Below are 14315 nucleotides of genomic sequence, written 5' to 3' on the forward strand. Positions count from 1 at the left end.
CACACCCTGCCCGGGCCTAGAGCTCAGCAGGCACTACGGAGGTTTCTGAGCCATTTCTTAAGACAGTCATCTTACCAGGCAGGGTTCCAGGTACTCGAACAGCTTCCTTATCTTCACATTATTCTCTGAGGGAATATTATCACTGGGCCCATTTTGCTGATAAAGTAACTGAGGCTTATGGAGATAAGTATTTTTTCAGAGTGTGGGGGCTAGAAGTGGATCTGACATCAGCTCAGCTGTGTCCAGGGACCCTGTGAATATGAATTGATAGGATCCAAGAAGCCGGTAGCCAGTAATATAAGGGAAGGATTTGAAAATGAGGGAGTTGTGGGTGAAGTGTTTGCACACACTCTCTGCTTCTTGCACGAATGTTCATTCAGCTCTATGGTCCTCTCCAAATGAGGGTAAAAATGCATTGTGGCAACATCTGGTAGACAAATCAAAACATGCTCAAGTCAATTGACCTAAAATTTCTTAAGTCAATTACATGTTCAAATCCACATTTGTTTTTGCTCACCATGTTTTAAATGCCTTGTGATTATTTCAAAATATGTATCTGCTAAACTCATGGAGAAATTGTCTTTTTAAAAAAGGCAAATAAATATTAATGCAGTTTTGTATCAGAATTTAGATGGCAATGAGGTTAGACAATTCAATTCTGTGACAATAAATAATGCTGTGGTATGGTGGGGGGGGAGGGGAGGGTGTTGTACATGAGCCGGTACTGGGGTATAAACTCCAGGCCATGGTGCTGTCACTTAGCATTTTTGCTCAAGGCTGGAGCTCTACCACTTGAACCACATTACCACTTCTGGCTTCTTCCTAATTGATTGGAGAGACGAGTTTCTCAGACCTTCCTGCTTGGGCTGTCTTTGAACCACTATCATCAGATCTCAGCCTCCTGAGTAGCTAGGATTACAGGTGTGAGCCACCAGTACCCAGACAGTGATACCTTTGAAGATATATTCTGAAAGAAGTCTAATAGTGAGGTAACATGTTACTTGTATGACAATGAGTGGAAATACCATATTTTTTTAAACTTGGTATCTTGTGAAAGTTATTCTGTGTATATAATTAAAAGTATTCCAAATACGGTCTGCTTTTAGAACTTACACATGCAAATTTTTGTGACAAACCCTAAACTGATGAAAACAAACACTTATACTTGAAGATTCTCAAGGAGCTCAGCCATCATTGGCATGAAATTTATCCTATTGACATTGTTGTAACATCCATAGTTGGTGATACTAAATATATAAGCCTGTTTCTTATTTGTCTTAAGGTTTAATGCTAAGAGCATCACAGTGAATGTTGCTTTGGCCATTTAACCTGGCAAGAGTGCTGGTTAAGCCACCGCTGGTGATTCTCCACTGAATAGGTAGAGACCAGTCAACCCCATATCAACCCCATACAGCCAAGATGCACACACGTGGCGGAGTCCAGCTCCTGATAACAGTAATGGTTTGCAAACCGTAAAACATTCAGATGAGGATATTTGTCCTGCAAAGCAGTTATTTTTATTTCTTTAGCAAAATATAACGGTGATGTAATCCATTGTTTTCAAAGTAGATAAACATATAGTTAACTATGCTGTCAAAACAAAATTGCTCGATTTTTTTTTCTTTTTAGCTTTTTCCTACCTGTACTTTTGATGTGGTTGTAATGGTGATGAGTGGCTAACTTCATCTCCTGGTTTTTATTATGCTGTGCTTCTGCTGTAGGATATATACAGCCATCTTTCTTTTTATGGGGGGGGGAGGGTAATGGAGGAAGGCATGGAAATGGAAAGAATTATATTAAGTGACGTTAGCCAGACCCAGAGAAACAGAGCTTGCATAGTTTTTCTCATTTGTGGTGCCCATAAATGTGTGTACCTATAAATATATAAGTAAACCCACTGAGTATATGCAAGGGGTAACAAATGAATAGTAGACTCTCTGGAGAGCTCAGATAGGGCAATTCTTTAGAAAGACTAAGTCAAAGCCCCACAAAACAGTACCAGGAAATGGGTACTTACAAGGGTGGGAGGGGGTTGTGGGGCCAGAGGGAGAGGGGTAGATACATGAAAGGGGGAAGTGACAAAAATGCAGTTAAGAAGTCATTGTGCATACCACAGAATTAAGAAAAGTAAGGGAAGGGGGTGAAAATGTTGTAGGGGTCACAAAGATCAAGATATGTTGTATATTTAAACTGCTTTGTTTAATGGCAAAGAATCAACACAGAGCCTAAAAGAACTAAGAAAAGGGAAAGGGCGGGTTGGAGGGATGGAGAGAATGTTGGAAAATGTGTCGCGGATCAAGCCTCCACCGTGGCTGAGCTGCCTTTTGCTCTGTGGTAGAAGGCACCTTGGCTGCCTTGGTGCTCTGGTGCTGTCCTTGCTGGTAAATTAGCAGTGAAGAACAGCACCACCTGCAGCCTGAAGTGGGAAGCGGTGTCTGCAGCCCCCAGCCTGCTCACAAGCCGTGCATTGCTCCTGGTCTCTGCTTGATGAGTCTTTTCAGGGTGGTGTATACGTCTTTCTACAATTCCACACTGCAGAGGGAGAGAGGAGGGAAGGAAGGAAAGAGGAAGGGAGGGAGGGAGAAAGGGAGAGAAGAAAGGAGGGAGGGAGAGAGGAAGGAAGAAAGGAAGGAAGGAAGGAAGGCTAGTGAATGGCCTGGAGTGACTCAAAACTTAGTCCTGTGCTAAAGTGTTGCTAATGTCAAAGTGAAGGTCAGTGTCCTTTAGAGCTGACAGGAGACTCTGAAAGCATTTGCATGTCAGACCCAACAGACGCCATTCTGTGAAGACTGTGCTTTTGAAACCTGAAGGCTTAAAGTTGTCAAAATATTGAGTCTGACTTCATGATCGAATATGCTTCTTTACTACAAAAAAAAAAAACCAAATCAACTTTTCTGTCCAGAGTTGCAGGACGTCAGTATTTCACTGAGGAATTTTCACAGAATGAAGGAATGGACATAGGCAGGCCGCAGAGTTAACTGAGTGGATTTGCACTGCTCAGAGCGGCCACTGCTCGACATCCACTTGAGAGACAGGATGTTTAGAGCCCAAATCAATGGCTCTTTTTCCATAATCATCTGAAGACCCTAAGGTGGCTAGACCAGTGACTGACTGTCTTATAAGAATAGAGTCCTCTATACTTTCCCCTCAGTCTCAAGATACCCTCAATAAAAGAAGCTGTGTCATCAATAAGATGGACAGGCAAGCAACCCCATGGACCAGTCCAGAAATAGGTATTCCTTACACATATTCACTCTGCTGACATAATGCCCTGACACAACCCTGCAAATCCAGAGTTTACGGAATCTTCTCTTGGATAAGGTTACAGTCAGATCTCTTAGGAGAGTGCAGGGAGCAACCAGGAAGTGGTCCTCACTCCACTCCGACTTGGGCTCTCTAGCTGCTGTCATAAGGTGGAGGAAGCCGTCTGTCACCACTTTCCAATGAGCCTAGGTGTTTGCAGTAAGTAGGTCCACTCTAGACTTCACCTTAGCTAGAATAAAGGAAACTCAGGACGGTACGTGTTGACAGACCTCATCTTTCATCCTGTCTATCCGTTTGGTGTAGAAATGAATGGAAAGAAAACATTTGGAGAACAAAGAAGGTGTGTCCTAGAGGTACACCGTGTGGCTGTGTGCATGAAAAGCAGTTGCATCCAAAGTGTCTCATGGAAAGTAGAATTCATTTGGCTTCACATAACCCCTTTCTCTTTTTGATGTCTCAAGCAAAAATTCTAATATGGACCCACAATTCTATATTTAGAAGTAAATTAAACACGAGTTTAAGAAGCCAGCATTGACATTTAGTCTTAAAACTTTGGTCCACCATTGCTACAGCAAACTGTCCATTATCTTCTTAAGAAAATACTAATTTATCAGGCCCAAGAGCCAACGAGTTGTTGTGTGTCAGCGATCTACTTCACCTCAAAATTATAAATTTGTGAGGATCTGGTCAAATACATGAATCCAGAAAAAATTATAGTGTTTCATGGTGAGTCAGATGGATTTTTGAAGCCCTGTTATTTATAGACTTTTCATACAATCATAGAAATGTAAAAGTTGGATCAAATCTGAGTACTTATATCGTCTCACCTCTATTTTGCAGATGAAGAACCTTATTACTTCTTGTAGGAAATGAATGAAAGTACTTTGCAGTTTCATATTCAAAATGTCTGAATGCCTTATAGCTTACTAGCACTGTCTTTGAAATGCTCAGCAGCCCTCAGTGGGGCAAAGCTGATTTGTTGGGTTAAAACTCTTATTAATTTACTGCATTTAGCATTTGATATTTGATCTGGAATAGGACTTCCTTTCCCCTTCTTCCTCCATAAATCAGGAGTATTCTGCCCTTTTTCTATGAGTCACGGTAGCCCCAGCAGGGATATGCACGCCACATGTGGGAAAATATTATTTTAGGAACACCAGCCTACCCGAGGGATCTGATCTGGTTCTGAGTAATAAAGTCACTTACCTGAAGAGGGAGAACTCAGGATGGGACAGGGGATCCCCAGAAGCAAGGAAAGTTTTCTGCAGGCTGTGGGGAGAGAAGGCTTTCGTATGACCTAGTGAGTTCCCAGAAGATACAGAAAGCGGTCCATGTTAACAGCGATTGAGGATACGTTTGAGGGAGGGTGCCTGAGGGATGTGGGACCCGGGTGGAGGAAATAGTCGGGTCGACAGTGCCTTGGAGATGAATTGTCTGAGAGACTGCGTCAGTGTTCCTGTGGTCGTCTGGTCCACAATCAAGAGGGAGCTGCTCGGGGAGATGGTGCGTGTGTCCAGGAAGAAGGGGAGGGCAAGAAGCAGACACGATCAGTAGAGCTAGACTCGTGGATTGGAACACGGGGCCCGCCGCGGAACCTAGCAGGCCCTCGCTCCTCACCAGTGCCTGTGGACACACGGCTGGGTTCGGAGATGGGTGCTGACTGTCAGAAGCACTCCAAATGCCAGCTCGCTTCAAAGACATTAATGCGGCCTAGAAGTCAGCAGCAGCTATGTCCACTTATTTTACTGGCCAGTCTAGAAATTTTGGTCAGATGAACAGAGTCAACGTATTAGGCCTGCTGTCTTTATGTTTAATTTTATTTTCAAGGTGATGTACAGAGGGGTTACAGTTACCTAAGAAAGGCAATGAGTACATTTGTCAAACATGGTTACCCCACCCCCTTGTTTTCTCCCACTTTCCCTTCCCTCCTAAGTTGTACAGATCGTTTCCAGCACAGTGTCTGGTGAGTATCGCTGTTGCATTGGTTCACCTTTGTCCTTTGTCTCACCATTTTGTGATTCCCCTTCCCTTCCCTAGTTCAGATAAGAAGACACAGAGTACCAAAATCAACAATAGTGACAACGGGGAATAAACCAAAGGTGGGGAGAGGGAGGGGAGCAAAAGAAAGAAGAAAGAACTTCTCACAGTACATTTTTAAACGACAGCAACAAAGAAAACCCTCTTGTTTCCATCTCTTGGAGTTCATTTAGATCATCGTCATTTTATGTGGTCATGTGTACATAGCTATTGAGCTATTGTGATCCTCTGCTGGGGCTATCCTAGATACATAGTAATGATTACAAACGAGGGAAATCATGGAGCCTCTGTTTCATTGGATATGGCTTACTTCATTTCATATGATTTTTCCAAGTCTTTCCATTTCCTTATGAATGGGGCCGATACCATTCTTTCTGATGGAAGCATAGAATTCCATTGTGAATAGCCCACATTTTCTTGATGTCGTCTACTGAGGGGCATCTGGGTTGGTTCCATGTCTTAGCTTTGGTAAATAATAGCCATGATTACTTTTTGTAAGATGTTAAAAATGAAGCCATTCAAACCCAAGAGGCATCAAGAACTGAGTTAAGTAGTCTTCTTGAAGCTTTGAGGGACAAAGAGAAATTTAGGTAGAGGTCCTGGTCTCCTGCTGCCTACAGATCTAAGACAAAAGTTTCAGGGATTTAACTTTTGTGTATAAAGAATTTTCTCATAATCGCAAGAAAGCAGATCTCGCCTCAAAAAACTTCCTAGAAGCATTATTATTTTGAAACTAAATTCTATAGACAACAGTTAATTTCTAGCATTGAGATAGAACAGCATAAGTGAAATTTTTAGTAAACATAAGAATTGGAAATGAAGCCAGGCACTGTGGCTCACACTTGTAATCTTAACTATACAGGAGGCTGAGATCTGAGGATCTAGATTCAAGTCAGTCTGGGCAAAAAAGTCTGTGAGACTCTCTTTCTCAATTAACTAGCAAAAATCTGGAAGTAGAAGTGTGACTTGAGTGGTAAAACAAGCCTTGAGTGAAAAAACAAACAAACAAATGTGAGAGCAGGCCCTTAGTTCAAGCTGTAGTACTGGCACAAGAAGGAAGGAAGGAAGGGAGGGAGGGAGGAAGGAAGGGAGGGAAGGAAGGAAGGAAGGGAGAGAGGGAAGGAAGGAAGGAAAGGGAGGGAGGGAGGGGAAGGAACAAGGAAGGGGAGGAGAGAGATGGGGAAGGGAGAGAAGGAAGAAGGAAGGAAGGAAGGAAGGACAGAAGGAAGGAAGGAAGGACAGAAGGAAGGAAGGAAGGAAGGACAGAAGGAAGGATTGGAAGTGACATTCTACCCATTAAGCAACTACTCCTTTTATTCTTGCGCATTTGTCTAGCTTAGAGGAAATAAACTAATTGAATTTTTCTTTCAACTGTAGCATAAAGTTTTTTCCTATCCAAGTATATAATGTTAGTAAATAACTGGAGCATTCTCACTAAAACCCATTAATACATTTTTTCATTAGCAGTATTTTCTTGGCACTCAAGACTCAGACTTCACTCTGCACAGATTTCACTCTGAGCCTCAAAAAGAATAAGGGGAAGGCCAACCGTCTAAATACTGACTCTCCCAGATCCTTCTGTAGAAAGAAGTGTTTTTGTAAGGCTCAGAATCTATTTCCATAGAGCATTCTTAATGGCTCCTGTCAGAACAAAACAGCTGGGCGACATATGGTATCCATTTCCCTGTATCACTTGGAAAAAATTTCGCATGTAAATAAAGCCAACATAAAAGAGTAGCCCTTTGAACCCATGGCCTTATACAACACATAAATATATCAGTACAGTGCACTCCTTGTATTGACCCAGCAAGTCATGTGGCTTGAAAAAATCTTTTAAATAAATTCAGAGATGCACATTTCTTAGAATTGCCAGAAAAAAAAATCAGAGTAATTGGCCAGATATTAGCAAACATTGTATTTACACTAAGTATGCCTCTCAGAAATGTCTGTGAATATATATTTTTCTGCCATTTTTAAAGGTTCTCAGAAGGCAGATGAATAAAATTAAAAGCATCTTTACACCTTCTATGTCCACGTCCTCTCTCTGCTGTTAGATGTAAGTGAACATACAGGATTTTTTTGTGTAGGGGTTGTTTATTTATTTATGGCTGGTACTAGGTCTTAGACTCAGTGCACTGTCCCTTAGATTTTTTTGCTCAAGGCTGGCATTCTACCTCTTGAGCCATAACTGCATTTCCAGCTTTCTCTGGTTAATTGAAGGTAAGAGTCTTACAGACTTTCTTGCTCTGGGCTGCCTTCAAACCTGAATCTCAGCCTCCTGAGTAGCTAGGATTACAAGCATGAGCCAAGGGCACCAGCCTAACCATCTGTTCTTAAGGGAAAAAAAAAGAACATCTCTGCAGACATTTCTGGCAGACATTAATTCTTCATAGCTTCACATTTCAGAAAGAAAAGAACATATGAAAGATAGAAAACTTAAATTTATAAGGGACCAACTGGAATGAGTCTTTGCTTCAGCATAATGACATTTCATGAATAACTAAATCTAATCTTTTCTGGTGATTATCACTCCTCTAAATTTATTAGCCAGACTTTTGTCCCCTGTGAGATTAAGCTGTAAATCCCTCAGAGGGATTCACCTTATGCATTTTAAAAAAATTTAATGAGTGGCGCAAATGGGGACTCAAGTTTGTCATTGTTGGATATGTTAATTGCCTGCTCTGGGCCAACCACTATGTTTAGCTCTGTAAATCAGCCAATAAGAGGAGTGCAGCAGTCTGAAGCCAGCTAGCCACTGTTCTCTTCTGGACTGTTTCTTTTCTTTTCTTGCTTTCCTTTTTTTTTTTTTTTTTTTTTGCCAGTCCTAGGGCCCTGAGCTTCATCTGCTCAAGCTAGCGCTCTACCACTTGAGCCACTTCCGGCTTTTTCTGAGTATGTGGTACAGAAGAATCGAACTCAGGGCTTCATGCATGCTAGGCCAGCACTCTACCACCAAGCCACATTCCCAGCCCAAGCAGCCCTCCCTCCACAGCAGACCCCTTGAAAGTGAATGCCAACTTCTTGTCCATTTGGGAGATAAAACTCACAATTAGGTAATGTTCGGGTTCAGAATACTTACATCTCACCACCTTCTCTTGGTTCCAGAGCTCTTCAGTCCTAGAACAGATCCCAGTGACAAGACTTAGTACTTCAACGTAGGGAACTTTAACAAGGAACCTTACCCATAACCCAGCTAGGGACCATTGGAGAAGTTACACATCTGCACATTCACTCTTGTCCCTGGTTCTTGCTCTTGGTTGTGCCAATAGTAAAGACCATACGTGGACACTTCTGGAGCCTTCTTGCATGCTATTGTTCTAAAAAGGCACATGGTTGGTCTCTAGTTGGAAGGAATGCCCTGAAACCTCACGTCTTTGATGGGGAGTGGTACAATTAAGCAGAGGACATGACGAGTGGGAATTATACATCAGTGACCTTAAGATATCCCAGCAGGAAGTTGGAATGGGGTGCTTCGTCCTGGATGGGTTAAGTTCACCATGCCTTGTCTCTCATGGCTCAGCAAATCCCTGACCACCTCATTCCATTCTGTTCCTTCCCTAACCACCTAAAGGAAAACTAGTGAGTCGCTCACATTGTACAGTTCACGTTTGGATCACTTAGTCTATCTTTACAGGAGACCTCTTAAACCTTACAGCTGTGGGCATGCATATGTGCGTATTCCTAAATTACTTTGGAGGCTTACTTAACACGGATAATCCTCTAATATTGTTCTTCAGGGTGATGGCAAGTGTTTAAATATTTCCAGAACTATTGTGAGGAAAGAAACTTAATTATCTGTCTGCACTGTCTTGTATTTTTGTTTGAATTCAAGTCCTCATGCTTATGGGCTGATGCTCTCCCACTTGAGCCACGCTTCCAGGCTGGCTGTATGGTGGTTATTTTAGAGGTGGAGTTTTGCAGACTTTCCTGCCCAGGCTGGCGTTGAACCATGATTCTCCAGATCTTAGTCTTCTAAGAAGCTGGATGACAAGCATGAGCCACCAGCACCTGGCTTGAATTGCTTTTCTTTAACTTTCTGCTCTTACCATGATCACCACTACACTGGGCTGTGAGTCCCTGTGTCCTGACTTGCTTTTATCATTCACTGTCTCCAGTGGTAAGTACAAATCATGTGTTCTGTGGACATGCATTCTCTTCTGCTTGCTCCTTCACACAGGGTCTTAGTCTGAGCTTAACTTGAATGGACCGCGTCTGCCCGCGTGGCCCTCATGCCAGTGTAATAATCTCCTCTTTTAACTTTTCTTTTTAAACCCAGTTTCTAGCTCTGGCTGGAGCTGCGGCGTCTCCACTCTCATCACAAACACACAAAAGCCCACAGGAATCGCTGACATATACAGCAAGTTCCGCCCTGTGAAGCGCGTGTCCCCGCTGAAACATCAGCCAGAGACTCTGGAGAACACTGAAAACGATGACCAAAAGAATCACAAAGTAGAGTACCAGAAAGGGGGCGGCCCAGACCCGCCCGAGCAGCTCAGGCCCGATGATGGAGGAAGAGGCTTGCCGCCAGGCAAGGGTGCCGATCCTGGCAGTGCCCTGGACGAGCTGGAGCATTACGACCTGGACATGGATGAGATTCTGGATGTGCCTTACATTAAGTCTACCCAACAGCTGGCCTCGTTTACCAAGGCGACTTCAGAAAAAAGAATTCTGGGGTTGTGTACCACCATCAACGGTCTTCCTGGCAAAGCCTGCTCCACGGGAAGCAATGAGAACTCACCGCCCAGCGCCGCGCCGCTCTGTGTCCTCTCTCCCATGAAAAGCCCTCACCTGAGAAAAGCATCTGCAGTGCTCTTGGAGAAACACAAGCCCTCCGTGGAGGAATCGAGCAGCTCGCCTCCTCTGCCTCCCTGTGGCTCTGCCTGCGAGCCGGAAAGCCAGAGTAAAGACTTCTTAAACAAGTCCTTCAGCGACCCACCGGGCCGAAAAATGGAAAAGACAATGACAGACTGCCAGCTCAGGTCATTTCACCTGCCGTCCTCCACCACAGAACCCAGGCTGGAGGAGCAGGTCAACGGCCTGGCCTGGCCCAGCTCCCAAGGCCCTGAAGAAACGACTGAGCACTTGAAAAAAGTCAAGAGCATCCTGAACATTGTGAAAGAAGGACAGATATCTCTCCTGGTGAGTATAATCTATCTACTCTAGTTACACACACACACACGCACGCACGCACACACACACACACACACACACACACACACACACACACACACACACAGAGTCTAGGGACTATATTTATAACAGCATAACAATTTCTGTTGTTGTTAAACTTCCTGAGGTTTTAATGGGGAACCTCTGATGGTGTTGTCTTTGTCTGGGCCAGCCCTGGGCTTCTCACTCAGGGCTCTTGAGTTCCACCTTGCTTTTTTGCTCTCAAGGCTGGTCTTCTGCCACTTGAGTCATACCTCCACTTCTAGATTGTACTGGTTAATTGGAGGAATGTCTCACAGACTTTCCTGCCCAGGCTAGCTTTGAACCTTGATCGTCAGATCTCATCAAGCTTCCGAGGTTTTGGTTTTGTTTATTTTTGTGCCAGTCCTGGGATTTGAATTCAAGGTCTGGGCATTGTCCCTGAGCTTTTTTTTTTTTCTTTCTTCCTTCTCTGAAGGTTATCATTCTGCCACTTGAGCTCCACTTCCAGCTTTTTGGGAGGATACTTGAGATAAGAGTCTCACTGACTTTCCTATTTGGGCTGGCTTTGAACCACCATCCTCAGATCTTGGCTTCCTGAGTAGCTAGGATTACAGGTGTGAACCACTGGTATCTGGCTTACTTTTGAATTTTAAAATAAAAATTTCGGAAGTTGTGAGAGGGAAAACAAACAACTACTGAAGCAGTGTTATTTCATTTTAGCTCTTCATGCATTCAGCTAGGATAAAGACATTTAATCTGAAAGAGCTAACAGAGCCTGGCACTTCTTTGAAAACTTGAATTTTCATGTCATTTTTCCCCCTCTCTCCAAATGGTGCCCAATGCCCTCGCTCAATCAGCTGTGGGAACATCAGTTCCTTGCTCATGGTGGACCTGCCAGATAAATGAACAGAGAGTCTCTGTCCTGGGCTGATCATTATTCAGAAGAGTTGGAGCAGGCTGCTTGAAAAACATTTGCAGATAGAAGCTTACCCTCGAGCTTGCTTGTCCTCTGACCCCATGAAGTTTTTACTTAGTTCCAGCTCTGCCTATCTAGGGAGCATGGAGAAGCATTTCCAAAGACTCCAGACGCAGAGGATGGTGATGTAAGAAAAGTTGGGTCTGCTCAGGCTCAGAGAGAGCCCAACTGAAATAGCTCTCCATCTGCTGCATTGTTCTTTTCTGGCCTCCAGCCGCGGATCAAACAGTAGCCAGCCTGGACTCACACGATGATGCTAATTAAATCTCATTCAAGACAATCATTGCATCTTGGTAATGTGATTCTACTTAGTGGAAAGCCATAGAGGAAGTGCAGTGTGCTTGGTCCATTACCACAAATATTATTTAACAGGACAATATGATTGAATTTGAGTTTTTATTTCTCCTGAAAGTAGCTTTTCCATTTTTCCTGGCACGTTCCTCTAATTCTCTGTGATTCATTCTATTCTTCCTTTTTTCTTCTTGGAGGAACTCAGGAGTGAACTTAGAGCTGCCTGCTTGCTAAATAAGCGCTCTTCTACTCAAGCCTCCGGTCTTTTTGGTTACGGTTGCTTTTGGGGATGGGATGACCTGTACCACCATCACACTGATGCCCTCAGCTGTAGCTGGAATGATAGTTTTGTTCCATTGGATGAGTGTGTCATAAATCCCACCCCGCCCCCAGCTTTCCTCCAATCAGACCTCCAGATCTCTGCCTCCCAAGTAGCTAGGATTACAGAATGAACTACCAGAGCCCAGATTTTTCTTCTCCCATTTGTTTTCGTATTTCCCAAATGCTAACACCATTCAGTTCCCCCGCCAACAGTCTGTGCCAACCACTTCATCCACAAGGGGTTCCATTGGTGAGAAACCCAAAGGCCACGTGACCCCCCCCCCCACTGCCCCTCAGAAGTTATAAGTGTCTGCTCAGAGTGCGGGCAGCAGTCATCCTCATGAAGTTAGCAGTCAGAGCCAGCGGTCCACCATTCCCAGCGAACAGTTGAAACAAGTTGCTCATTAACAGATCTGCAGCAGGGAATGAAACAGCTCCAGTGCTCAGGGGCTAGACAGTCAGTGGGGGCCAACAGACAGTGAGGCTGCCAGGCACCCCCAAAAGTCACTACCATTACTTGGAAAGTCCACCTGAAGCCTCCACAGCATAATGAGCTTCATGCCCTAGCCCTGATGCTCTGTCTTGTAGGAAGGTCAGTCTCTTAAGAACTCTTGTTCTAAAGCGTATTACAACAGAGAATTATATCAGGGGACACTGGTGTTCTACGTCTGCATACTGCCACCGAAGTTTCTGTAAACTCATTTCTCCCTTCCAGATCCAAGACCCGCCTGGGTCTTGTTTTCCTTGATTGATGTAAGTGTTCTGATCTTCCTCTCTGTCCAGCCACACCTCGCTGCAGACAATCTAGACAAAATTCACGATGACAGTGGCAACAACCTGCTCCACATCGCCGCGTCGCAGGGCCACGCGGAGTGCCTGCAGCACCTCACCTCTCTGATGGGGGAAGATTGCCTCAGCGAACGCAACGCGGACGAGTTGACGCCGGCAGGCCTGGCCATCAAGGTAACGGCTGGGACCCTGGCCTTCCGGTGTTTCCGTTGGGGGAGTTTTGTTGTTGTTGCTTAAGAGCTATGGTGAGCTCAATGTTGGAAGGGAGAGAGGAGGGCGATGGATCAAGCAAACTGCAAGTGAACTTTCTAAGAGGAATGGAAGAGAGTGGTCATTTTAGGCACGAACCACTTTGACCTCAGAGTGGTTCTTTGAGACTGCATTCATTCCAGTTTCCTGGCCAGCAAAGAGAAAGGAAAGTCATGTATTTCATTGCTGAGAACTGTTGTCATTCGTGGCAGCTGCAGTGAGATTCTTACACACACTTGGATCTACAGAGTTTGTCATTTTTTCCTAACGAGCATGATAGGGACAGGTGAAGGGATGGTGTGTTTGAAGGGATGATAGCACCCAGAAGGATTCCAGCTCATAAAGTAGGCTTTTAGTGGATCAGATCTGAAGGTTAAATATCCTCAGTATCAAGACTTGGGTAGACTATGAATCTGGATTTTGCATTCAGCTCTTGTAAAGCACAAGATGCTAGCTGTCAACCACACACAGCACACACACACACGCACACACACACGCACACACACACACACACTCACACTCACACAATGCCAACTTGGACAGAGTTAAAAGTTAGAAAGCAAGGTGTAAGGAAACAGACTTTTACAGCACTGCAGTGAAAGACAGCACATCCCTAGAGGATAGCAAGCTAAAATTATTTGTAAGATCTTTAGCAAATAAATGTGGAATTCAGTTATATTCACTGAAAGGCCAGAGTGAAGGTCAGGGAAAGATACTACAACTTGCATTTCATATGTATTTTGCTTTATGTAATAACTGTGCCTTCTAAAAATTGCATAATCATATTTTAATAAGTGGAATTATATTGCTACTAGAATATGGAAGGGAATTTCCTAGCTAAAAAGACCTACTTGTGAACTCATTAAAGAACATGCTAGCCAGATGAGGTATGTATACCTGTAATCTCAGGACTTGGTAGATGGAGGCAGGAAGTTTGAGAGTTCAAGGCCGATTTGGGCTACATAGGAAGTTTCAGCCCTACTCTGGGCTACATATAAGGTTCTGTCTCAACAGAAAACTTTAATAATCAGTATCTGTCTTGCTCCTAATATATCTTCTAAACAAACCTAAGTTTTTGAAACTTTATTTTGCTTACCAGTCAGTAAAGTTTTCCTATGTTTAGACTATGTTCTATTTGATTTGATTTTGTTTTAAAGTGTGACTTCAAACATAGCATAGAAAATCATTTTTTATTAAGCAAAAAACCTGAGCCTGACACTGGTAGCTCATCACAATA

General features: G+C 43.7%; 1 protein-coding gene across 7 annotated transcripts in view; it reads left to right on the forward strand.

The window, feature by feature from the left end:
• LOC138819667 (synphilin-1-like) overlaps positions 1-14315 on the forward strand; it is a 132098-nt gene that overhangs the window by 83438 nt on the left and 34345 nt on the right. For all 7 annotated transcript variants that reach the window (XM_070011158.1, XM_070011159.1, XM_070011160.1 and 4 more), the window contains exons 4-5: positions 9578-10440; positions 12824-13003. In XM_070011158.1, the coding sequence (XP_069867259.1) occupies positions 9578-10440; positions 12824-13003 (1043 nt within the window). The remainder of the gene's footprint in view (positions 1-9577; positions 10441-12823; positions 13004-14315) is intronic.

The sequence above is a fragment of the Dipodomys merriami genome, unplaced genomic scaffold (assembly GCF_024711535.1).
Source record: "Dipodomys merriami isolate MVZ:Mamm:240054 unplaced genomic scaffold, mDipMer1.0.p SCAF_81, whole genome shotgun sequence".
NCBI classification, from domain to species: domain Eukaryota; kingdom Metazoa; phylum Chordata; class Mammalia; order Rodentia; family Heteromyidae; genus Dipodomys; species Dipodomys merriami.